Source organism: Rhopilema esculentum, chromosome 20 (genome assembly GCF_057945365.1).
Source record: "Rhopilema esculentum isolate cy_ngs chromosome 20, ASM5794536v1, whole genome shotgun sequence".
Taxonomy (NCBI): domain Eukaryota; kingdom Metazoa; phylum Cnidaria; class Scyphozoa; order Rhizostomeae; family Rhizostomatidae; genus Rhopilema; species Rhopilema esculentum.
Window position 1 is genome coordinate 13,912,968 of NC_142834.1, and position 25,291 is coordinate 13,938,258.

Consider the following 25,291-nt stretch of genomic DNA (forward strand, 5'->3'; position numbering starts at 1 on the left):
ATAGAAGAAAGAATAAATAAACAAAGTCTTTCCGTTGTATGATGGAGTACTTCTAGGCCAAGATATGGAAACCTGAAAAACAGATTAGGAAGTTGACTGTAAATACTTGAAAAAGAAGGTTACCCACCGCCCATAGTGCAAGCTGATTGTTTTTGACGTCATAGGTGAAGCCCCTAGGAGATCTAGGACCAGAAGCACCATGAAGATTGCCATCTGAAAAGAAAGTGGTGTCAATGAAAGATAAGAACAATGGACACAAATTTTTGATTGCCTAATGCATTTGTGCATTAGGCAATCAAAGCAAGATTGGGCAAAAAATTCCAAGATATCTGATTGGCAATATGCAGCGCTTTCAAAAGTCTCTTGGTAATATACACTTGAAAACAGAAAGGGTCAGTTAGGAGTTGATACTTTCTTAGATGTAGTGTGGACGGGTCTTCTCTAAGTGGGTATTGGCACTTTACAGTTTGTTCAATCATGGTAATTTTCCTAGATTCGGGTTTTCGGTCAAAATTGTGAGAAGAATGTTTCAATATTACATTTTCTAGGATTTCACTTTTGAGCACTCAACCTATAAATCAGGTCTAGTCAAATCTGAAGTTTTCGGAAGTTGTACATGCTGAATACAGTTGTTGAATCACGTAGATTACTATTCCAACTGAAATATGTTCATAAAATGTTTACAAATCAGGTTGCTTTGGACCCTAACGTTTTCTTTTCCCGTGCAACCTGTTCAATGACAAGAATCTCTAACTCATTGAAGATCATGCCTTAATTTGGAGGGGTTGATGCTGTTAGGTTTTCATTTTTTATTCAATCGTTTCTGTATGGAATAGCCTGCCAGACAGTATTGTGATGCAGGCAATTTTCGGATACCTTTTACAACCTATGTCGAAATCACCTCAGTAAATTTTAACGTTGTAGTTGACTGGGCAGACATTTGTATGACCCAAAAGGGTTGTTAAATGTAAATGTAATGATGATGATGATGATGCATCAGGTACTGATTAAAGAGAGCAGAAATTAGCCCCATAAACCAGCCTAATGCGCCTTCATCTTCTCTCGTTCCTTTCGATCCGCATCTAGACATAAATTGCTGCTTACGTGTAGCCATTATTTGGCGATTATAAAAGCACTAAAGAAGCCGGTCAGGATAATCCGATTAACCTCGTGTTATACACGTCAAGGAGTTTTTTGACTGCGTCAACGAGTCACAGGTCGCCTAGGGTCAGGTAACGCTCCTCTATAAATATGACATCCAGTGAAACATGATAACTATACGGATTCTCCTTTTCTGCTGTAATTTAGTGTGCTGTGGGGCACAAAAGCAATTTTTGCAACACTAAAAACTTATTCGATAAATATTTTACAACACATGGCATTAAATGAAAGATTGTGACCAAGAGATGAAATTTAGGTTCGATGGATAATGTTTTGGTTGGATGAGGCAAAATAACTTCACAAAAAATACCTTTAAAAGAGATTGCGTAAACTGTATCTCCAAAACCGTCAGTTATGACGCGAAGCAATTTTCCGGACAGCGCCCCAAAAACCAAGACCCTGCCATTCTCCCGATCAGCGACGTACAGCTCTTGTTTTTCCTCGTCTAGGCTCACGCTGTGTGGAATTTTAAATGAGCGGGGGGAGAAGAAACCAGCTGAAATGGACAAAATGGTGCGAAATTAGAAAACTTACAAATACATTAAGATGCTACATTAACACCCATCAAGCCCCGATTAAGTAGTTCTCTATTCAAAAACTCTTATTTTATCCTTCTCCTTACCATTTTCAATTATTCTACCTCAGCATGCACCGCTTAGCGAAAGGCTGGGAAAGTTGCTTGTACGCCCTTTGCCGACAAAAGATATTAAGAGTAAGCATTTGGCAGGGGTGATGGGGAGGGGGGTTAGGATAACCTATGCGTAATTAATCAACCCGCATACATAGGCACAACCGTATACCCTGTAGACTAGGAATCAAAATCAAACTGCAATTATATATACCCCTAAATACTGTTATAGCATTGCATATTAATATGGTGATACCTCCAGTAAGATAATTCTACAAAGGACTGACGCATTCAACCAACGGATAGCGCCAACCAATAGACATCCCTATATAAAATATCTGTAAAAATCACGTAGCAGTTATATTTGGTTGCAAAGAAAATGAGCCGAGATTTCTTGATGGTTTGTGAAATTTGTTGCCTGAATTTTAGCTTCTGAAGCTTTAGGCCTAATGAATGGCAGTTCTATAATAAACTTTTTGGAGTAGTTTACTAACATGTATCTGCCTTTCTCCTTCGCAGCTACTGTACATCCCTATTTAACGGATTCCTTTCAAAACCAGACAGCTCTCAATAACAGACTACTACTTCCAACGGACTAATTCAAATAAGCGACACCTCAAATTAACAGACACTTCAAAACCTCTTTTTAACGGACACACTCAAAAACGGGCATCTAGAAACAAAGGGCACCTCGAAACAACTTCGAAATGATTTTGCTCAAGAAAGTACAACAATTTTGCACAAGTAAACATCAAGCGAAGGAAATCTCCTTACAACGTACAATAACCACGAGGTGTCCACAGTTACGTTTCACTGCAAAATTTACATATGGTTTTCTTTATGTTTTCCTACTTAGCCTATCCTAGTATGGCTAGCAACAATGTTAACTTAAGAATTGACAAACCCATTAGCAAGAGTAAATATAGGTGAGATTCTTCCTTTCGCTTTATTTAACCTATGTTGTTCAAATTGTTCATTGCTTCATTGATCTCATATTGACACATGCCTTCAAAACGTAGAAATTTCAAGCAATGAAAATTACTGTTGTACCAGTCTGTTACAAAGTGCTCGATAAAGGCAAATCTGTACACGCTTTTGTGCGCAGAACAGGACGGTTCTAAGTTGCTACTCTGAGTTTCATGCTTGATGAGATTATCCGGCAACCCATCCTGTTTTATACAAAGCGTATATTTGAAGCACTGCAAATTTTAAAAAACAAAAACTTCTTTATTGATCCACTTTATGTATCAACTTTAAAAAAATCGAATTCTAGGGGCTATTTAAATGGGCATATATATCCCACCTATCAGCTCATCATCTGGCAGGTGGGATGAAATCATCGAATGTTTACATACAGATTCTATCCCACCTTCCAGCTGTATATGGAGAGAATCATCTAACCTTCCAGCCTATCTGCTGAAAAGTGGACGAAGCTTAATCGCGTATATATGAAAATTCCATCCCACCTTCCAGCTCTATCCCACCTTTCAGCGTCTATATGGAAAAAATTTATCCCACCTCAGTGAGATCCCACCTCTCATGCAGTAGGATCTCACTTAACCGGGCTGGCTTGTTTTCCATATAAACGAAATCTCAGCTCACAGACTGGAAGGTGGGATGATTTTCTCCATATAAACAGGCCCTAAGAATCTTCAACGTATAGCTATTAGAGAATAGAACGAATCAGTTGCCAGACGAAAGAACAATGTGACACAAGAAAGTAATCTTGTTGTGATTAACAAATCCTCTCAACTCACGTGATTTTGCCAATGTTTTGTCATTGATTTCCAGTAACATCTGACCACGGGCCGAAAACATCAATATTCGACTGTTACAGTAGCTGCGAAGGAGAAAGGCAGATACATGTTAATAAACTACTCCAAAAAGTTTTTTCTAGAACTGCCATTCATTAGGCTTAAAGCTTCAGAAGCTAAAATTCAGGCAACAAATCTCACAAACCATCAAGAAATCTCGGCTCATTTTCTTTGCAACCAAATATAACTGCTACGTGATGTTTTACAGAAATTTTACATTTAAAATCATAAACATTAATGCAAATATAAGGAAAAAGGTCGCATCAATTCATTAATTGAAACGTGAAGCTTTCAAAACAAGGCCAAAATATACCATCATTCGAAACTTCATTTCCAGACACACCATAGCCACATTTGTCGTTATTTGAAAAACCAATCTCAAAAAAGTTCCTCTAGTCTAGACAAATAAATGACCCAAAACCACACTGATAAAAATGAGATTTAAAGATGTTTTTTCAGACACTTCCTTGTAAAATGTCTAGCATTGACAACTGAGGATCGCTTGGAACAAATTATTATAGGCCATCGAAAATAATTCTTTCAAAACACTTTGACCTATTGCAAAACAGGCCTACGAATCAGAAGAACAAAAGTAAAAGGGACCTGGGTTCGATAAGAGGCTTAAAGAGACCTGGGTTCTAATCCAAGTAGTGGCTTGCGCCAGGAGAAGCAGGAATATGTTTTCGGGTAATCGGCGAATTGACACGCTTTCATGAACGGCATTCGGGAATCGATAACTTGGATTCGGGATTTTTGATCGCGAATCGGGCTAAAAACGTAACGGGATTTCAGGAATCGGGAAACCTATTAGGTACGCCACCCCCCAGGAGAACATGGATTTAACGGCAAATTGTGACCTTCTCCTGAGTAATGCAAGCCTTTCACAAGAGAAAAAAGCTTCTAGATTACTTGTTCACAATGCGCTTAATATTGGATAGCCCAGATCTTATAGTGAGAAAGCATATAGTGTATTAGGCCATTCAATCTGCCAAAGTCGGTAACTTAATATGTAAGATTAAATGTGGCTTATGAATGATACTTATACATTCGGTAGAATCTCAATAAAATCATTTTTTGGCCTTATAACTGGATGAATGTAATTTCCAAGCCATGCTCAAATACCGGCTGTTTTATCCAGCTTAAAATGTCGGCCATATTGCACGAGAAAGCAAAGAATTCTTAATGTTTTGGCTAACGTAGAGCATTTTCATAGCTTTAATTAAGAGAATTAAGGATTAATCGGAATGTTTCTTTAACTCAAGTAAGAATATGCAACTGTCAACATTGGAAATCCGAGAATTTAGGAAAGGCGGCGGTTGCACAGGCGAAGGTGAACAATCCGGTTTCCGATTTACCTCGTGTCATACATGTCGAGGAGTTTTTTGACTGCATCGACGAATCACAGGTCGCCTAGGGTCAGGAAACACTCTCCGAAGAATATGACATCTAGCAAAACATCTAGCAACCTCTCCGGATTCTTCATGTCCACCGGTCGCACAACTAACTTAAGAACACTCGAGCCTCAAACTGTCTTTAAAATAAGAAAATCAAGCATCAAGGCAAAAATTATCTGGTTCTTTTGCAAAAGTGTAGTTACTTACCCATCAGCAACGTACAGAACTCCCGATCGGTCCACGGCAACATCTGTAGGCTTGCAAAAATGTTTTGAATCGCTGCCAGGAACGCCAGCTTTACCAAGAGTAAGAAGAGGCTTCTTGCTTTTCATTAAGTCAAACTTGAAGACCTGTAAAGGAACAAACGTGATTAAAAGGATGCGTTAGTGTTGGAAAAAGCTAGTTCTTATTAACGGCAAAAGCTGAGTTCAAGAAATGTTCAAGGTGAAGAGGAACGACTGGCAAGAGGGTGAAAGCTAGGCCTATATTGATGACAATTATATACGTCTATATCTACATGAAACAGTGAAAAATAACGTTTTACCGGTCTGTCATGTAGAGGTAGATGCCGTAAAGAAGACGATCGCATTAAGCGTGATACTCGCGGTTGCAACTTAGCACCGTCCTGTCCTATACACAAAAGCGTCTACATGAAAGACTACACAGGGACTGATAGGCATTTCTTGTAGGGGATTTTATATCCATCTTTTATATTATTAAATTTTAAATATTTAGGCCAGTCTATCACGCAGTAGGATGACCACTGGGTATTGCAGATTTTGAGCATGCGCTGCCCCTGATAAGTCATTTGTAATCTCTCGGGGTTCCTAATTTATGCTAAATTATGTTACATTCTCCTTGCACTGAAGATTATTCATTTGGAGAAAGCTTGAGTTTCAAATTTACAAATAATGACTTGTAAGCGGTGTCATAGTTGAAAGGCAGAATGATTTAAGAGAGATATCTCGAAGCTTCTTGATCTTTTGAGATTATGTTTCAAGGTAAATTGGGCTTGGTCAGTTTCAGTCAATCATAATTGTGAGAAATATGACCGTAGCTTTTCTGGTGAAGATATCACGCACAAAACCACGATCGAAGCCTGGGTTAGTTAGAAAATGAATGAGGTGCCTGGAAAAATGTTTGCTAGAGAGTTGGTCCTAGAAGAAAATCTGGAAAAACACACTCGGTCCCAGGTAATCAAGGGATGAAGTGGCTTTGTATCGATTTGCTCTAAAAGTAGCAATTATCTAAATTTGGGACAGACTCTTGTTGCTAACTGGCGGGACCTGATTTGATTGGCTTATAGGAGAATACAGGCCGTATGTACCGTAAAGGTTTGAAATAGCCCTTAGAACAATAGAGATTGCTATTCAAGCCAACTAGATTGAAGCTTGTGAAAAATCATACAAAGAAGGAAAGAAACGAAGCAAAGGTGGTTTTTGTCATTTCTACTCTTTTGGTAGGCCGTTGTCTATTTACAAAACTTTTCAATCGTATTATTTAGAACCAGTACTACGGATTTCGCAATACCATCAAACAAACGCATTGTATAAAGTAGACCAATAAACGAACCTGATGCGAGCCGACATCTGTAACCCAAATGTTACTAGCGTGGTCAACAGTTAATCCATGTGGCATATAAAACCTGAAAGGAAATATACAATGGACTAAGTAATGTACAAGCTTCTGCATTAACATCATCACAAGATAGCTTCACACCACACAGGACGTTCCAAAAATTTGCTAGATATTGTGATTCACACCTCAGACTCTTTTTGTTTAAGTTCTCTATATAGAATTTCAAACTTCTTTTTCTCATAAAACCAACATTGTGAGAGTTTGAAAGGTTATAATTGTAACTTGAATGGATTTTTTGTCCTATATCGAAAACTGGTAGGGACCAAAATCTTCATTTAGGCCAGAGGGCGATGTTTTGAATAGTTTTCAAAACGAAGCTGCTTAATTGAATCAGTGTATTGCTCTTCGAATGGAATCAAATGGAATGAAATCAAAGAATGCAATGTTTCGAATAATTATTAAAAAATTTATCGCGGTCTGCATAAAAGGTAAGGCACACCTAAATTTTACTGAAACGAGGTAATCTTACGATTCGATTACGAGGCCATCTACTGATGGTTGGGCTAACAAAAGCTGGCTCAGAGCTGAGTGGTATTTGAGCTGTTTCATTACTTTTCTTATTTTATGTTGCATTTTTATACATTTAGCGATATGTTTAAATTAAGAGTATTAATTGTGTTCGGTTTTTGCCCACGAACATCAGTTTTTCGTTATAATTTCAGCTTTTCATCAGCTTGTATTTTTTTCTGCATTATTTCCTGGACCGCCGAGAGGGGGACAAGGGGGCAAATTGCTCTGGGACCACGAGGTCTCATAAAGTAATGAATATCGCTTTAACATGGTAAAAAATCTTGAGCGAATGAATGAATTTAAGCTATTCTAAAGGGTGTGGTCGCAAAAATGTTCTGCTCGCATCACTCGCAAGGGGCCTCGACTTTTGCTTTTGCCCGAGGGCCTCCAAAACCTCTCGGGGGCACTGATTATTGCGGATACATGTTAATGCTGCATTTTAATTTGCACTGGTGTCAACGTTTTGACATCATGTTAATTTATTACCACGCTTACTCATGACGCCTTAATTCAATACATTAAATACAATACAGATCTTGTTAATATCGTGTCTTACGGCATAAACCAGTTTACTATCAACTTACAGTATCGGGTCAAGTAAGTAAGGCAAAGAAAAAACCCTTAACTCCTGGCACTGCCACGCAAAAACTTCTTGTAAATAAATTGACGATGCTATCTCAGAGAAAGGCGAATACAAGTACTGATATACTTAAGAAGGGAGGACTGCAGTAGAAGTGGCCATTAAAAGCAGACTTTACGAATATAAAAATAAATCTTTATCTAAGGGAGGCTGACTCTAAAATATCCTCCCATTGGAAACATCATTGATTCTTTACGTAAAAATCACGAGGTGTTTAACTTATCGAGACGGAAGCACTTGCTCATAAAAGTTCTTACCGCCAAAGTCACAAGAAAAATTAGGTAAACTTGGTACAAACAAACTCACATGTTCTTCCCCCAGGTCATCACAGTTTTTCCGGTTGTAGCATTCAGCCAAGCCATCGTGTCTTCCTTGATTGGTCCTGGATTCCCTTGCAAAGTATTGTTATTGTTGAAGGTGCTGGAAAGCAACGGTTTTGAAGGGTCAAGGAGAAGGATACAACAGTGGGTAACATAATTGTATGTTTTGTGTAATATCGGCAGCGTCAAGCGAGAAAAATAAATCTAAGGACATAGTTGAAAAATGAATAAACTAATAGATATCGAAGCAAAATAAAAAAATTTGTGACATGGATGAACATTGTCTTGCTGTCATTGACTCATGCTTCTGTTATTGTCCTCAACTCCATTAAGAGACCGCGGAAGCGGGGGGGGGGGGGGGGGGGCTGAGGGGCCCCCCAATAATTTTCAAAATGCACTTAAAACAATTCGCCTTGTTCTTGGTTTTTATCATGTTAAGCCCCCTAAACGTTTTAGCCGCCTTAATCTGTAGTATTATCCGTGGTCCTTGACTCTAGCTATTAGCTACCTTGTCTACCCTACATTACAACATCACGTTAAAAAAGGGTAATATTTATGATGCGAGCGGCTTGCATATAACGAAACAATTGAAAAGGATTAAGTCACAGCTACAGCACAGAAAACATGTAGTTAATAAAAGTCGTTTGTGATTTTAAGAGAAAGTCTGTAGAAACAGTAAACGTAATGTCAACAAACTGGCCGATAAATAAACATTTTACACAGTAGAAACCCCTATGTATCATAATCTACTTAATATCATTGTAAGAAAATTGATAAATTTTTTCTTATTTAACATTAATCAATTACATAGTATAGACACTAAGAAAATAGTAAATTAAATACATTGTCTTTCACTAGAAGAGGTTCATGTTTGATGAACATTCTCCATTTTGGTCTGCTTTAGGCATGTTGTAAAAGAAAGAATGGCTTTTTCCAAAAATAAATATCATACCAAAATCTAAATGATCGTCTGAAGATTATTATGTTTACAAGGTAGAATATAGCTTAACGTGGAAACAATTACTCTATTTTTGCCACAATGAACCTATGATATTGATTTTTGCCCTTCAGTGCGATTAAAAAGCAGTATGATTAAGTTTGGAAACGTTTAGAAAAAAAGGCAAAAATCCACATAAATTAATAACGAAAACATGACTGTATATGTTACCTTCCATCCCATGTGCGGCCAGCGCGATGAAATACCACTACAAATCCTTTGTTATCGACAGCAAGGCCACTTATCTGACCAAAATTTTGCTCTTTTGCCCAGTCAGGAATCAAACGGTACAAGGGCTTGTCTTTGTCGCCGTTCGTTTCATTCTCTAAAAATATTTGTAATTATTTAATTGACTGACTTTTCATTAAAAAAGCATCCTCTTAAACAAATTTTTAGCTATTGCCTAGCTATTGCCTGTTTCTCCAGACTACTATTGCCAATTAACATCGATAAAGAATTGCAAGATTCATACTGAAATGAAATCCTGACTTAGGACAACCAGTGATTCAAATACTAAAACTGTTAAAGAGCTGCCTTCAGATTCGTTTCCCGATCAATGAAGATCTCTTATTGAGCAAGCACACTTCTGTTGATACAACGATTGAAATAGAAAGGTTCATTGGGAAAAAGAAAGAAAAGAAAAATTCCGAATACAAATCTCCGAAAATTCGCAGTACTAAAATTTTCGTAATTTTTACAAGAATTGAGTAGAAAAGCTTCTCTTAATTGTTGTTTTTTCAATTTTGGAGAGGTAGAAAATCGTAAAAGTCAGCAGATTCACTCCATTGCGATGTTGCTGAAATGTTCTGCGTGATAAAGAAGAATCAAAAGTTTGGTATGCGTAGCGGAAAGGATTTTTTGATTATATTTTTCTTGTTGTATTTTGAGGCAAAGGCACAACCGAACACACTTTTAACAAAACCGTACACAAAAAGTCGAAGGATCTACTCGTGGGTAAAAAAACGAAAAATGCCTCCCAACATAACAAAGGCTTACGGAATAATTTTCTTCTCGGGCACACATATCAATGTAAAAAAAATTTGATGAAATAATATAACGACTTTGTACAAGAAATGAATATTTGTACAAAGTCGTTTTTCTATTTTATGAAATTTTGTTCATTTTTGACGAACAACACGCACAACTTGATTGAATATCAATGTAAAACTTTCTTAGCCAGCAACGGCAGTCCCAAAAGTGAGTATAAAAGTTAAACAATGAACAAAAAGCTGACAGAAATTGGAAATCAAGGGACTGATTGGTTCCCTGTTTTGGCCAATTAGCGACCGCTAGGCCTTCTCGTGGTTGAAGAGTCTCATGAAGTTTAACACGATACGTTCCTATATTCAAGTACTCCACGTAAAAAGTCGGTTCTGGTTAAAATAACAGAGAACTATTCTTCATCACAGGCAAAACAGAGAAATTGGATAAACCGTTGCACAAACAGGGGCCAAACTTGGACAACTTTGAATTATCAGGCATTGAAATTATCAGTCTTGACTCTAGAATAATTATTGAGAACGGCATCGTGGCCGGGGTTAATTGATAGCAATCACGTTAAGGGAAGATTTCTGCAAAAAGCCACAAGAAAATTTCAGAGCCACGCCATTTACCTTGTTTTAAGGGTATGTCGTAAACATGCCGGGCATCGAGGGCACACGAACAATGTTGTATTATGATAAAATTATCCCAGGAAATGAAGCCCCGTCAGTATTAGTTGCAAAACATCAGTTATTTTTGAAGTTGATTCATTGGTAGCTCATAGTTCTGATAAGGAAGAAAAAGCTCTAAGGTAAAACCATAGAATAAGTTTCTGTTTTGTGACACAAATGATGCAAAAAATAATACAACATTGATGACAAATTTGCTCAATTCCCTTCACTATGCTATTGAGGTAGATACGTTGCCTACTGCTGACAAAAATTTAGTTGGAAATAAAATAATAAGGAGACTGGGCCCTAGTGACGTCATTGCAGTTCATTGTAAAGCCAGTCAAACAAAAAACAACTTTATTTCATATTTCAAGCCAATGACTGCTGTTTTACAAATGTACATTCGTTCACATTTGCTCATTGCTATTTGCCTGGTAGTCGCATTAAGCGTGAAATTAGGGAGAGCAACTAAAACAGGCCTGTTTTACCAAAGCATGTACTACATTACCGATGCAAGGCCAGGGTTCAGTCTTATGTTGGGGCGTGTTGTCTTCTTTGGTAGGATCATTATTCTATATTATAGAAGCAAAACGGTATTCGCTACAGATCTATAACACAAAACGCTTTAGCATGACGTTTCGCACCCCCTGTCGAATTGAAATTTCCTTTATTCTGCAAGCCCTTGAAACCAACCATTTTCTACGGCTTATATGCTCAGTCAAGGCGACAATCGGTTGCCTTGGAATCTTCAACGGGCGATTTCTGAAGGTAAATATACAACTATATATGATTCTTTGAAAATACTTTTTTCTCAGACAACTTTAGCATGTGGTTTTCGTACAACGTCTGGGTCACTCACTTCCTTTTCACGATCTTTAATTTAACAAAGTAATTTCTCATTCACGTGTGCTTAATGCGGTTATGACTTCGTTTAAAAGAGATTCAAAGAAATTCCTAAAGACATTTGACATGCATAGGTACAGCAAATCCAGAAATAACTTAGATCAAAATAATCAGAGCATTGACATTGCCAAAGACAGTGATAAAAAAATGGCCACTCGAAGGTTCCAACATCATGTAAATATACACGTTTTGAAATGCACAAATAATATCCAAAAGGAGAGAACAGATTTGATCCGTTATTGCTTCTTGGTAAGAAAACAAAGAAGCGTCCACAGTCTACCTCACAAAATGATATCAAGGTTTCGATTAGGTAAACTGAAGTTCTATACCTGGGGGGCCGCCCTAAAATGTAAGGAGCGGGCTATGCTGTAAGCAAAACTTAGAAGTCACATCCATAATCACATTCAATATATTTGCATTTGTGTTGAAGATTCTCTGTCGCGTACCCAACAAATTCATTCAAACTATTCGCTGACCCAACAAAGACTGATAGGAAATTGCAAATTCACGAAAAATAGAACGGGTTACCATCACCGAATTCCTCCAAACCTGTGTGCGTTTGTTAAGGGCACCAAAAAACATCCTTGAATGAAATTAACAAGGGGACTGAGCCCCCAAGACCCCTCCCCAGCACCCCTGTTTAACACTTAATTTTAGTCAACAAGCTGGATTATTAATCGGAGCGGTTAGCGTACAGGAATTATATTGCTGGTGTTTGTAAGGGTGTGGTATAGCTGACTAATTTCCGCTCGGAATTACAACGGTCAACGATTTTTTAAAGAAAAAGAATTCAAGTTGGAAAGAGTTGATGTTAAAGTTAATCGTGAGGCGGTGGAAGATAGTAAATCTAAAGACAATCTGCATGCAAAAACAGTGTCTAGTGTTTGCAATTTTATATCAAAAGCTTGAAATATGGAGGAATATTAAATCGTGAATATTAGGATATTTGCATGATCGATAAATATGAACTTATCATCAACGTATAATTAACCTGGTGCAAAAGAGAACCATAGTTACACCTCGCAATAAAACAACGTTTGTCACCAATTGCCGAATGATGCTCCAGAAAAGAACGAAAACAGTCGATTACATGTTAGTTGTGAGTTAAGTATGTTAATACCAACACCATTTGTAAATGGCTAAACAGTTCTACCGCTAACATTAGTGTTAAATGGCTCAAATAAAGAGGTTAAGTGTCCTAAGACAAAGAATTCTTTCTGCTTCGAAGAAGTGCTTCTATCCAAAAACATGTGCACGACCTTAAAGACAAAACAAAGTGCAGCTTAGCCTCCATTTGGCTAGTGTCTAACTTTAAACGAGGCACGATGACATGGAGTTAGCTATGTGAAATGTGCGTGTTATAGTGTTAGTTGAATTCGTTAGAGTCAGTCGTGCATAATACTATCAGGCCTTGTGGCATCGGATTTTATAATCATTGGCGTCACATTAGGGAAATTATCAAGCGTGCACGAGAAACATACAACATGAGAAAGAGCGGAGTGAATTCTGTTGGCTTTTTCGAATCTGAAATCTTCTCACGAAACATTGTGGTTAGCATTTCAAAAATCATACCGTTAATTGTAAAATTCAAGTTGAAAAACCAATGACGCAATAGTTCTGTCTTTCCGTTTCCATTATCTTCACAAGAGAATCACAGAGGTGTTTTCTCTCTTTCATATCACTGACAAGGGCTCAGATATTCAATTCACTTCAATTACTTAAAGTCAATTCAATTCAATATACAGAATGACGTCATTTGAAAACTGGGGACAAAGGTGTCAAAGCAGGGAGATACTGGTGATGTCATTTGATCAGCAAGGAAACGAAATTGCAAATGAGACCGAAATTTTCTTATGCTCTGATTTTTAAAGGGTGAGCATTATGGCATAATTGATATCAACAGAAGAAGAAAGGAATTACTTTTTCAGTCCCCTCCTAAAGGGTAACCACGCCTAGAGGCTTCCCTGTGTTAGAACTACATGGGAAAAGAGTAAGTGTTAAGTAGTTTTGTTACAGAATTTTTTAAAGGCTGTGTAAGTCTCAATCACTTACCCCCTTGAGACTTGTCCAGTTGATCAGATCCCTTGGGAAACTTCATGTTATCATCCAAACCACCCCATCTGCACATGCCAGGGGGTTCGTTAGGATACTTGTCGGAATCATAGAAGAACATGATGTAGAAATTGCACATCTCATCGTTCATGGTCGCTCTAGGGAACAAAATAAAGGGTTAATATATAATCATACTAAAAAAACAATAAAAATATTGCATTGTTTGCCACCTAGCTTCCGAAGGCAGTTTTTAGGGAAACACTGAGAAACACGCGTTCTGGTCCTCCCCTTCGGTGTGATCACACCGAGTGATTCCTATACCTGGAATTACAGAGAGCTGGCGACCCCCCTTACTCTGAGGGAAATTTTGGTCATGCCAGGGACTCATACAACTGAACCCATTAAATATTTGCTAAACAGCAAAATCAAATTGCTAAAGAAAGTGATGAAAATATTGAATAGATCAGTGTAAACCTGCACAATCATTCGATGCTTTTGGTTTTACTATATCACTGGCCACTTGTGGTGTGCATTAGTGGGGTAATAAGTCTCAGTTCTAGAAAAATCACAACTTTGTTTTTTTACAGAAAACATAAAATACTGTTTTAGGGGCAATTTCTAAGGGGGAAGTTGCACCCCTAGTCCTCATTTTTAGTTATGAACCAAATGATCCAGGAATCTATGATTTTATGATCTACGGTCTATTAATCTATGATCTACATACAATCTATGACCTATGATCTATGATTTAATGATCCACGGTCTATAAATCTATGATCTATGATCTATGATCTATGATCTATGATCTATGATCTATGATCTATGATCTATGATCTATGATCTACGGTCTATAAATCTATGATCTATGATCTATGATTTAATGATCCACGGTCTATTAATCTATGATTTAATGATCTATGATCTATGATCTATGATCTATGATCTATGATCTATGATCTATGATTTAATGATCCACGGTCTATAAATCTATGATCTATGATCTATGATCTATGATCTACGGTCTATAAATCTATGATCTATGATCTATGATCTATGATCTATGATCTATGATCCATGATCTATGCTCTATGATCTATGATCTATGATTTAATGATCCACGGTCTATTAATCTATGATCCATGATCTATGATCTATGATCCATGATCCATGATCCATGATCTATGCTCTATGATCTATGATCTATGATCTATGATCTATGATCTACGGTCTATAAATCTATGATCTATGATCTATGATCTTTGATCTATGATCTATGATTTAATGATCTATGATCTATGATCTATGATCTTATGATCTACGGTCTATAAATCTATGATTTATGATTTATGATCTTTGATCTATGATCTATGATCTATGATCTATGATCTATGATCTATGATCTATGATCTACGATCTATGATCTATGATCTATGATTTATGATCTATGATCTTATGATCTACGGTCTATTAATTTATGATCTAGGATTCATGAATGATCTACAACTTTTAGCTATGAATCCATTAAGATATACACAGCGTCTTAGGTCGATTCAAAGAGAGTACAAACACGATTCAAAGAGAGCTCTTACCCAATTTTCGTAGAAACGTCTTTCTTCATTGTGTTGTAGGTACATCTTGCCTCCTATAAAAATGAATTTTGACTACAATTAATTACAATCAAACCGTTTTTTTGGCGGTACAAAATTTATAAAACGCTTCTCTATTTACAATGTCTACAGAAGGGTGATTTGTTTTGAATAAAATAAATCAGCACTTTTTAAAAATTCATTCCAGACAGACACTACATTTAACAGAACTTCCAATACTACGCCACAAAATTCAACCTTTGCACTATAACCCGAACTTGATAGAGAAAATATTGTACTTTAATTACTGGAGCTTTTTAAGGCAATTGTCGAAATGTTGTAATACACTCTTCGTTTCAGATCAATATCAGTTTGCTAGTATCATAACAATTAGCATGTTTACTCGAATTATGATCTTTGAAAGATGCAAACATTTTAGTGTTAGCATGACTGTCAAGGTGCTGGCATTTCTAAATGGATTATTTCGATCCACAACTGGGTCGATAAATAGCCTAGCTTAAAGTTGTCAATCAATGTTCTTAAGTTTTGTACTTTGAAGAGTTTCAGACGAAAATATTTTGAAAATCACAAAACTTGCTCTTTTCAAAGCCATTTAGAAATTGTGTAGATACACCAAAAAATTTCTGAGAAATATGGTCCTTAATCCGTAGATGGCAAGTACTTATCAAAACAAGGCCTCAAACTGAATTGGAAAAATTATCCTGACAGGAATTTGAGAATGATCCCCCTTGCGAAGAGCAATTGTCAACATTCTAGTAAGTCTACAGGTGATTATAAAAACTTCGACAAGAGCATTTGTGGGCAAAAAGTTGAAGGATTTTGAAGCCAGAGTAATCTGCAAATGAGGAATTAGCAATCTAATAGCCAAATTTCCTCAAAATGCTGGATTTCGAAGCCAAAATAGAGTTTTGAGGTGGTGATGAATATCTGAAAAATTATGACTGTGGCTAGTTCATAGAATTTTACTGATTTTGCGGATAAATTACGACAATTTCAGCAAATAACTCACCAGGTGATCACCTTGTCTGATCGTCATTTCTTTATCAAGCGAGTAGAAAGCCTAAAGGTGATATAAGTTTAAAGAGCGAGGGAGGAAAATTGACCATCTCGGAGTTCGCGACACCATGGCACAAGTCGGGCAAAAACCGCAATAAATAGAATGGCGGCTTATATCATCGAGATTAGTGATTTTATCTGTAGAATTTATCTGTAGCTCAAACAAGGTCCGTTGCAAATCAACGAAATTCAGATTTTTTATGCGAAAAGTATTTTTCTATATTCTAAAGAAGTTTTACGGCCAAAAAAGTGGAAGAGCACTTTCTATCCACCATGAATTATTCCCCACCTGGGGGATTGGAACTAGCTTTAGAACTCCGATGGATTTCCATCATGGCGACGCGAACTCCGTATAAAAAGTCTTTATTGATGATAATCTAAATAAGATAGTAGGTTACTGCTTTAACAGCAGGATATATCAACACAGTGTTTAACAAAGATTCATTCATAACTTTAGCCACGAATCTGTTATCCCACTCTATATATATGCTATGGGATAATCGTTTTTTGATGAGGGAAAAATCCTTCTTTTTGTAGGAGAATTTGAAAAGGCTATCTTACCCTAAGACAAAACGCTGGAAAGTAGGACTGCCCCAAAATGATAAAACGGAGGCTCAATAAACCAGGTTATAGTGATATTTCAAGGTGGCAATATTAATTGCTTTACTGTTTTCGAAGAATAAATTTACGTTGTCTAATATTTATGGCACCTTGAATGGTAAAAAAATGGGGTTTGCGTAGATAGAACATAATAGCGCACCATGTCCATAAACACTCAAATTTCACATACATCTATTCACAGAAATGAAGGGCTAAAATCATAACTTTTAATTTAAAATCAAATTGTACAAAGGAAGAAAGAGCTAATTACATAACTTTGGTTTAATTGAACGTTTACGGCGAAGAAAAATTACCTGCGGCCTCTGGGGATTTTCCTTCCTAATTAACATCCATTTCTTGTTTCGGATACGATATCCACTCACAACAGTTGCTAGAAAAGAAAGGTAGGTGAAGTTAACAAATGCAGATTGTGTTAAAGTTACCAATTAGATCATATTCGCATATCATTGTAAAATAAATACATTTATTTTATAAGAAATTAAGCCAAAGAATGGAACCCAGTTTCTTAATATTTTGTTAATTTTAGTGCTAAAAGTTTTTTAAAGGTTTCCTTAATAGCAAAAGCTAAAGAGCTAATTTTAGAAACACAAAAACATGACATTAGATAACATTAAATGGAGTACGATGTGTGACGTCATCAACAATATTTTCTTAATTTTTTTAAAATTTGACCACGTAATCTGAAAGAACGTCATAAAATACCTCTAGATATGCAAAATCTGTTAGATGTGTTCAAAATTGGGCGAGTTATGGCCAAAAAAAGATTTCAAGTTAGTGTTATTCTGGCTGGTTCACGAAATTTTGAACCAAGACCAAATTAGAAAGGTTTTATGGGGCAAGAGCCTATGCTCATGTGGCCATATCTCAGCCAATTTGAAACACATCAAACTTATTTTGCATATTTAGAAGTATTTCACGATGCTCCTTCGGAATATAGGGTCAAAATTGCAAACTTTTAGTAAAGGGTAGGTTTTTGTGACGTCATCACTTTTTGTGACGGTACTTTATAGAACACACAATAAGACACAAGGAGCTCTTCTTTCTGTTTATCCCAATGCTAATTAAACAGGAAAAAGGTGCCCAATTGTTGAGAATAACACTTAACAACCCATCTTTAAAAGAAGGATTTTGGACAGGTTCTTCATGCTGAGGTGGATGACACCCAGGCCGTCCCTTGTTCTCACAATCTTCTCATGGATGGAATATAGGCCAGAAAGAGGATTGGCTCTTGTTCTGGACTTTGTTAAAAAAGGATAATGTTTAAGAAGTTAAGAAAGATAATGGTTTTTCGTTGCATACTTACACAAATGGTGAGCATGAACTCTGACAGCGAAGGGATACAAAGTGGCTTGTCCCTCGTATGGGCAACCAGTGTCAAGATGCCATTCTTAAACGAGAAATACATTTTTTAATCAGATAGATAAATAAACGATTAATCAAAATTACTGTTTACCAGTCTGTCATATATGTAGTACTCGTAACGACATAGATTTGCACGCTTTGGTCTCTAGAACAGGAAGGTTCTGGGTCGAAACTACGAGTTTCACGCTTAAAGGCTTTTGCGCAACCGGCATGCTTTGCGACTAAAATTCAAAGAACCGGCCTAATATCGTACTGCATGAAAATACAAAACACAGTCAATTTCTCAAGACAACTACCGCTAAGCATGACCAAAAGGTTTAAGAAAATGGATGTCCAATTGCAGATGGAAAGTGAGAAGAAAAATAATCATTTGAACAGTTACTTTTTTATCACTAGACCGACAATTTTAAAATCATCTGCAAAATACTGAGGCTCATAAAGCAGCTGTAGAGCATGAATTAAGATCGTTACTCACTTTTTTCATGAGGTGGAATGCTTGCAAAACCTTCAGCCAGAATGAAGATTCCAGCGTGTAATGTCAGCCTAAAGGACAAGAAAGAATGCGTCATCAGCGACAGCAATTAAAACATTTCGCCTCATTTTGCTTCTCAAATTAAAAGCAAAACAAAATAAAATTTGAATCAAATTAGATTCTCAATAAACAAGCTAGCAATTGAATAAATATGTAAAAAAGTCCAGCTGTGTTTTAATCAACTTTCATAAGAGAATTGATAAAATTGTTTCTTTAAGTTTAATCATATTTAAATTACAAGAATTCTATTTAATTTTGTTATCAATAATAGCTTTACGGACAAGTTCTTAAAAGGGCCGAAATAAAAAGTTTATTATCAAGAGATCGAAAAACAAGAAACTTATTGCAAGTTAAAGAGCCCTAGGGAGAGCTTTATCAAGATCACAGAAGGTTGGTGATTGAAAGATATTCTCATGGGTCTGCAGGTTATGGGGAAGGTATTCCAAACTATATATTATTGAAAGGAAATTAACTAAAGTATTAAAAGTCAACCCAAATGATTCGTCTTTTAAATGACAAAATGTAGAAAGATAATCTCATGGGCCTGCAAACTATTCCAAGAATTTCTAAATCCATGATTCTTAAATCCATGATAGTTTTAAACGGAGATGAGAATATTTTACTAAACGCTATCGCAAAAAACTGAAAAAGTTTCAAACGCCTGTAAATAATTACATAAATTTTCAAAGTTCTTGTAAAAATATAAAAGATAAATAACAAAATGAACAATTAAAGCACAAAAAATTGAAGGTGATGAGCCCTGGGCAAGTTCAGCAGCTTTTTACAAAAACGCTTCTCTTTAATAATTAATGAAATACCTAACAGTGCGAAAGATAATGGTCTGTAATGAATTCACAGAAGGCAGGATTTTCTTTTTTGAGAAAGAAGCTAATTTTGACCCATTCAAGCAGCGAGTTAAATGACAGGCAGGTATATCAGGGGGGATGAAGAAGAAGTTTGCTGTTAAACAACGAGTCTAGTTTCAGATAGGAAAGAGAATGAAATTTTTTGAACAAAACGGCTTACTTTCTTTTGGTTACGTCCATGGCAACACCAGAATAATCTTTTAGATTCGTTCCTGCAAAAGAACGGGATCATTGTCAAACGGATTTCGCACAATTTTCATTTCTACGCAGATTTTAAACGTCTTGTCTAAAAAACGTTCATCGAGATAGTTCAAGGGATAAAAATTTTAATCCTAGCATTAAAACGTTTCTACATTTAAGTTTACCAAAACTATGGTATTGAACTAAACATGATATTCAGGCTTATTGACATAAATCGTATTTAGTCCTTCTTAATCGCACTTTGTCCTACATAATCGCATGTTGAGATCATATAGATCATGTGGCCCATTTTGAAGTAAACTCAGCTAAGTACAGAGTCCAAAGTACAACCTTTTCAGGATTGTTTATATTGAAAAGGGATTAAAACAGAAATCGCTGTTTTTTCATAAAATAACCTTGAAAACTTGAAATAAGATGAAATATTAAGTAACCACCTGGTAGAAAATATCATCACAAAATATTTTGAGTACAAAAACATGAAAATTGCATTTGATTTTGAGAAGGTAAATGCGACGATCAACTCAATGGGATTAATGAGGGCTTAACATACCAACAAACTTGTCGACTTTCCCGTAATGAACTTGTAAAACAAGATATTTGATCTTCGTTGAAGGTCCAACTTTAAAACCAACATCTGTAAGATTGGGAATGATTGAAAACGAAAACGAATTAAAATCTTAATCGAAAATTCATCTCAAATACATTGATTATTAACATCCATATTATTTGCCATAATCAGTGGCGGACACTTGGGGGGCGAGGGGGGGCGACCGCCCCCCCCCAATACTTTAGAGAATAATGGTCTTTTGTTCTAAAACAATGGGAAATGTGACGTCATCTTATTAAAACAATAGGCTTGCCCCCCCAATATTTGACCAAGTGTCCGCCACTGGCCATAATACAAACATTTCCCGTTTGATAGTATTATTATAAAAGTACGTTATATAAAATGGGGTGTTATATAAACATTTTTCTGTATCCGAACAGCAGCATCTCAAAGTAACAGATTAAAAATAGCGACAAGGGTTTCTTGGTTCTCATGAAAAAGAATGTAGTTTATAGGAAAAATCAAAGAATTTTTCAAAGGCGAGTAACTTGGTCAAGTAAAAAATACTTTTAGAAAATGTAGTGAAGTCCATTTTGGAGATTTTGTGACACTAAAGAAAATCATTGTGGGGCTAAAAATTTCTGCTTAGCGTGTACTCAATGTTAAATCATCCGTTTTAAAAAGGAATGTCTTTAGCGAGGGATAAACTAAGTGCTTATTTAGGAGAGGGGGAGGTGATACCTAGCCATCATGCTGAAAGTTGTCAGGGAAGACCATTAGTTGGTTGGTAAACGCGCCTACATGGTCGTTATTGCTTTTATCTATATCTTCGTCGATAGATGTGACTCCTTTTACGCCACTTCCTTTTAATCAGGAAGATCCTCATTCATTCCACTATAGCTAGGTATTTCAGTATGATATGCTTTCATCATCACCATCAGGTACCAACTTCTATCAGAAGGTTGGCTACCATGACCCTCCAACTATCCCAAAATCTGAGGGTTTGTTGTCATGGTCATAAATAAAACTTCCTAATAGGCTTTACGCTATTGTAATAAAGAAGTGGTTCAGCAAACACAATGGCACTGTCATAATTATCATAATTAGAATATCAATGAAAAACATCCAGAAGGATTCCCAACCTTTTGGTAGCTTCAAAGGAGGAGCGTTCTTTCCCCAAGCGTATAGTATATGTTGACTTCCCGATTTGCAAACTGGATGCATTTCACCGCAGCTCCTGGAAATCAGGAATAAATAAGTAAAAGCACGGACTTTGCTTGAAAACTTGAAAACGATTTTTAGGCGTTGCAGATTTTGAAGAAAGCAAACATTTTACTGGCTCTACCAATCATCCAAAACATGTCACCATTATAATTTTGGCACAATCTGTTCTTTATTTAGTCGTTTTATATATTCGGTCATTTTATACCATCAAGGGTGCAAGACGGAAAGCTCAAGTATGTTTTTAAATGATTGCTTTTTAAAACTGCTCTTAAAAAGTTGAAATTATCCAACTATCAAACGTCACCGGTTTTGCAAAATGTAAAGAAAGTCGACTGAATAATACATTACTTATTTCAAGATTACATTCCAGAAAATGTGATATTACATTCCTGTCTCTTTATATAGGTAAATTTTTCTATTAAAGGCAACCGCCATATACTAATAGGGCTTAAGCCATCTTTCAATCTCAAATTGACCAATCAGTGAGTGTGACTCCACTCATGCGCTCAATGATTGGCTAATTTTGATTGATAGATGCCTAAAGCCACTTTTATATCTGTCGATTGCCTTTAATATCACATAATCGTTATATATAAAGTACTCTGTGATTCAGCCTCAAAGGGAAAGGGGCAGTCACACCCAAACCCTTTGCCCCACTTCTGGTTCTGAATCTAATTGAAAATTCTAGAACATTTTCGCTTACATCAATTTGCTCTTAGGATTTTGCCATCATGCACAAAAATTGCTAAAATAACTGAAAATGGTAAAGTGACGCAATGGGTGCGTTCTACTTACCAGGCCTTTTCTATTTCGAAGGGCAGTTCACAACCAAACAGCAACATGTGATGGGCTGTGTGCATTTCAGCATTAGGCTGGAACCCAACATAATACTCATCTGATGGGACCTTTTGGCCATAACAAATGTACGAATCATGCTAGAAAAAAATGCAAGATTTATCAAACGAAAGCCTTTGTCTATTACCACTTGCCAACTATCAATTATAATGTATTGTAATTAAGGTGCAGTTCTGTTGAAGCCAAAATATGGTAGCCCACTTCTTCGTTGCAGGGTAATCGATTTCAGAGAGCCTCTTTTTAGTCTTGAAAGATAACTGAAATCTCGATTGCAAACCATGAAATTTGACTCTCCCTTGATCTAGAGGAACCTATGACGAGGCCCTCTAAATGATTTACAATACAATACTTCGCAGCAGTACATGGAGCCTTTGACTGTCTTTCCAAACAACAAATTAGCCATTAAGGTCATGTCTTGATAAAGAAAATTTATGCGAAGGAACGTTTTAGGTTTATATCTTAAAGGCGAATATGGCAATTTCATGGAGGAATTGTTTCCATTCCAAGAGGCATATTCCATGCACTTGGGGGAGAAAATATCTTACTATAAATTCTATAAAAAACTTCAGCTTTATCTCCGAGACACAAAATTGTTTGTGAAAAACTAATAGAGAGTTTCTGAGGTGTCAAACCTCAAAATTGCCCACACGCAGACTACATTTACAAATGATCCTTGACCAGCATGTGAAATTACATGAAAATAACAGTCATGTTGAGAACCTTTATATTTACCAGCTTAAAAATGGTTCCTAAATACAAGATGCTTAACACAACAAGACAGGCTAAAGTTGCTTCAATTCTTTGGCTATTTTTACGAAGATTTATTGTAACAGATTTCTAGATTTAAACCTATCAATACGGTCTGCCAGTTTTATAAAATGAAGTAAAAAATGAAAAGGGGGCAATACCTTTTGCGGGGAAACCCCAGGCATGCTAATAACCTCTCTACTGGTTTTATGACTTGCATCTGCTTCTTCCGTTCTTGAGAAAGCTGCGTCTTTATCCGTGTGGCCTTGATCGCGCCTGTAGCTATTCAGGATATCATCAATAAGCGAGTCACTGTCGTATTCATCTGACAATGATCGTTGATCGAAATATTCCCTTCCTTGGTATTCATAGCAGCTACTGAGCAGCACGCAACTGGCGAACAGTGCCAGCACTAATTTGTTCACCATCCTATGAGAAAATGCAACAAATTGACAAACACGCGGCAATCGCACTGAAGCTACCAAAATATTAGTACTACAACCCTTGATAAATTTTTCTTAGAACCTCCCTCGTCTCTTCCACATTTAAAGATGATATATCTGCTTTGGAAAAATAAGGCTCTAGCTTTGTGGCTTGGAAAAGGGTGTTGAAATCAGATGAACGAAGATATTTTCGACCTCAGCTTTGTCCGAGGCTGAAGATCAACCAAACCAAATAGGGCCGCATAAACTACTTCCATTTTGCTAGAGGACATTAAACTCCGCACATAGTCAAATCGACTTAAATAATTAAGCAGATTTTGATGGGCGGGAACAAATCTGATTGTGAAACCATTGGCATTCTAAAAGGCTTACAGTGTCTAGTGGCTTTTACCTTACAGCGAAAAATACAGATCTGCCTTTATTCAGGCTACATAAAGAATTAATAATAATTTGGCAAAACACTTATAGCTGTTAAAATGAACCCACAGAAACTGGCATCGATAAGAACCAGAAAGACAGAACGAAAGTTTGAGATTTAAATTTGTGATAATTCAGTTTGAAACGCGGTTATTTTAAGGAATGTTCATTAAAAGTACGCTCAAATATATATTTAGATAACTGAAATGCAAATAAAAGAAATAAAGATTATTTTATCTTCGATCAATAATTTTTTAAATATTTGAACATTTAATAAGCAAAATTACAAAAATTGTATGAAAACGAATAAAGAAGGGATAATAAGGAGCAGTTCAAACTTGCAAGGCAACGAAAGTAAAGTCGTTTAGCCTAGAGTCCAGATGTACACTTTTGGTGTACAGAATATGACGGTTCTTAGTTTTTACTCGGAGTTCCTCGCTTACTGCGATCATGAGGCAACTGGCGGGTCAAAATGTAAGTGGATTCGCGACGGCTGACAAAGCAGAATACATAAAAAATGATTCATATTATGAAGAAAAAAGGGAAGCAGACAGCATCTAATGCAGATTGTTCTTGAAAATGTATTGGAAAAATTATGTAGATTCTGTCTGAGGAACTATTCCACCACTCAAAAACATACCTGAATTTAAATCCAAGTTGAGTTAATGAATCAAATCCGGTATTTGTTTATTGAGATGTTTGACGAAAAAATCGCCGATTCCTTTCCATGCCTAAGTCATATGGCAAAGCCTACACACGATACGAGAAAATCAAACGAGCTTCTATTTGCACCAGGTGGTTAGACAAATATAAGCGCTAACTGGTTCTCGAGATTTGCGTCAAAAGCAATTCTTGCTTGAGTTTTCATGGATTTAAAGGAAGTTGAAATAAATTAGCTGGATCTTTGGGAGGGGGGTTTGTTTGGAAACTGCAGAATGCACCCACACAAAATAGGAAAATTCCTTCTGCAGGTCCTTATAATTGATATTTTATTAACTCATGAATGTGGCACCTGTTAACGGAAAATGAATGAACACGGATAAAAATACTAGAGGTAGGGCTCAGAAAAGTAGATATATGAAAGGGTGGACTGTTTGCACACCT

The 25,291-nt window shown here is 36.5% G+C and overlaps 1 protein-coding gene across 2 annotated transcripts in view; it reads right to left on the minus strand.

Moving 5' to 3' along the window:
- The window catches only part of LOC135687547 (peptidyl-glycine alpha-amidating monooxygenase A-like), a 32,992-nt gene that overhangs the window by 2,923 nt on the left and 4,778 nt on the right, over nucleotides 1–25,291 (minus strand). The window contains exons 1-19 of one of the 2 annotated variants that reach the window (XM_089114377.1): nucleotides 24,828–24,983; nucleotides 23,489–23,756; nucleotides 22,521–22,660; nucleotides 21,644–21,738; nucleotides 20,505–20,588; nucleotides 19,914–19,965; nucleotides 18,831–18,898; nucleotides 18,297–18,380; nucleotides 17,287–17,363; nucleotides 16,326–16,376; nucleotides 15,299–15,351; nucleotides 13,710–13,867; nucleotides 9,274–9,427; nucleotides 8,092–8,205; nucleotides 6,570–6,642; nucleotides 5,205–5,347; nucleotides 3,547–3,629; nucleotides 1,472–1,657; nucleotides 128–213 (exon numbers count right to left, since the gene is read on the minus strand). In XM_089114377.1, the coding sequence (XP_088970503.1) occupies nucleotides 128–213; nucleotides 1,472–1,657; nucleotides 3,547–3,629; nucleotides 5,205–5,347; nucleotides 6,570–6,642; nucleotides 8,092–8,205; nucleotides 9,274–9,427; nucleotides 13,710–13,867; nucleotides 15,299–15,351; nucleotides 16,326–16,376; nucleotides 17,287–17,363; nucleotides 18,297–18,380; nucleotides 18,831–18,898; nucleotides 19,914–19,965; nucleotides 20,505–20,588; nucleotides 21,644–21,738; nucleotides 22,521–22,660; nucleotides 23,489–23,755 (1,968 nt within the window). In that variant the 5' untranslated portion in view covers nucleotide 23,756; nucleotides 24,828–24,983. Of the gene's footprint in view, nucleotides 1–127; nucleotides 214–1,471; nucleotides 1,658–3,546; nucleotides 3,630–5,204; nucleotides 5,348–6,569; nucleotides 6,643–8,091; nucleotides 8,206–9,273; nucleotides 9,428–13,709; nucleotides 13,868–15,298; nucleotides 15,352–16,325; nucleotides 16,377–17,286; nucleotides 17,364–18,296; nucleotides 18,381–18,830; nucleotides 18,899–19,913; nucleotides 19,966–20,504; nucleotides 20,589–21,643; nucleotides 21,739–22,520; nucleotides 22,661–23,488; nucleotides 23,757–24,827; nucleotides 24,984–25,291 lie in introns of those variants that run through there. The other variant, XM_065204130.2, reaches the window with a different exon arrangement.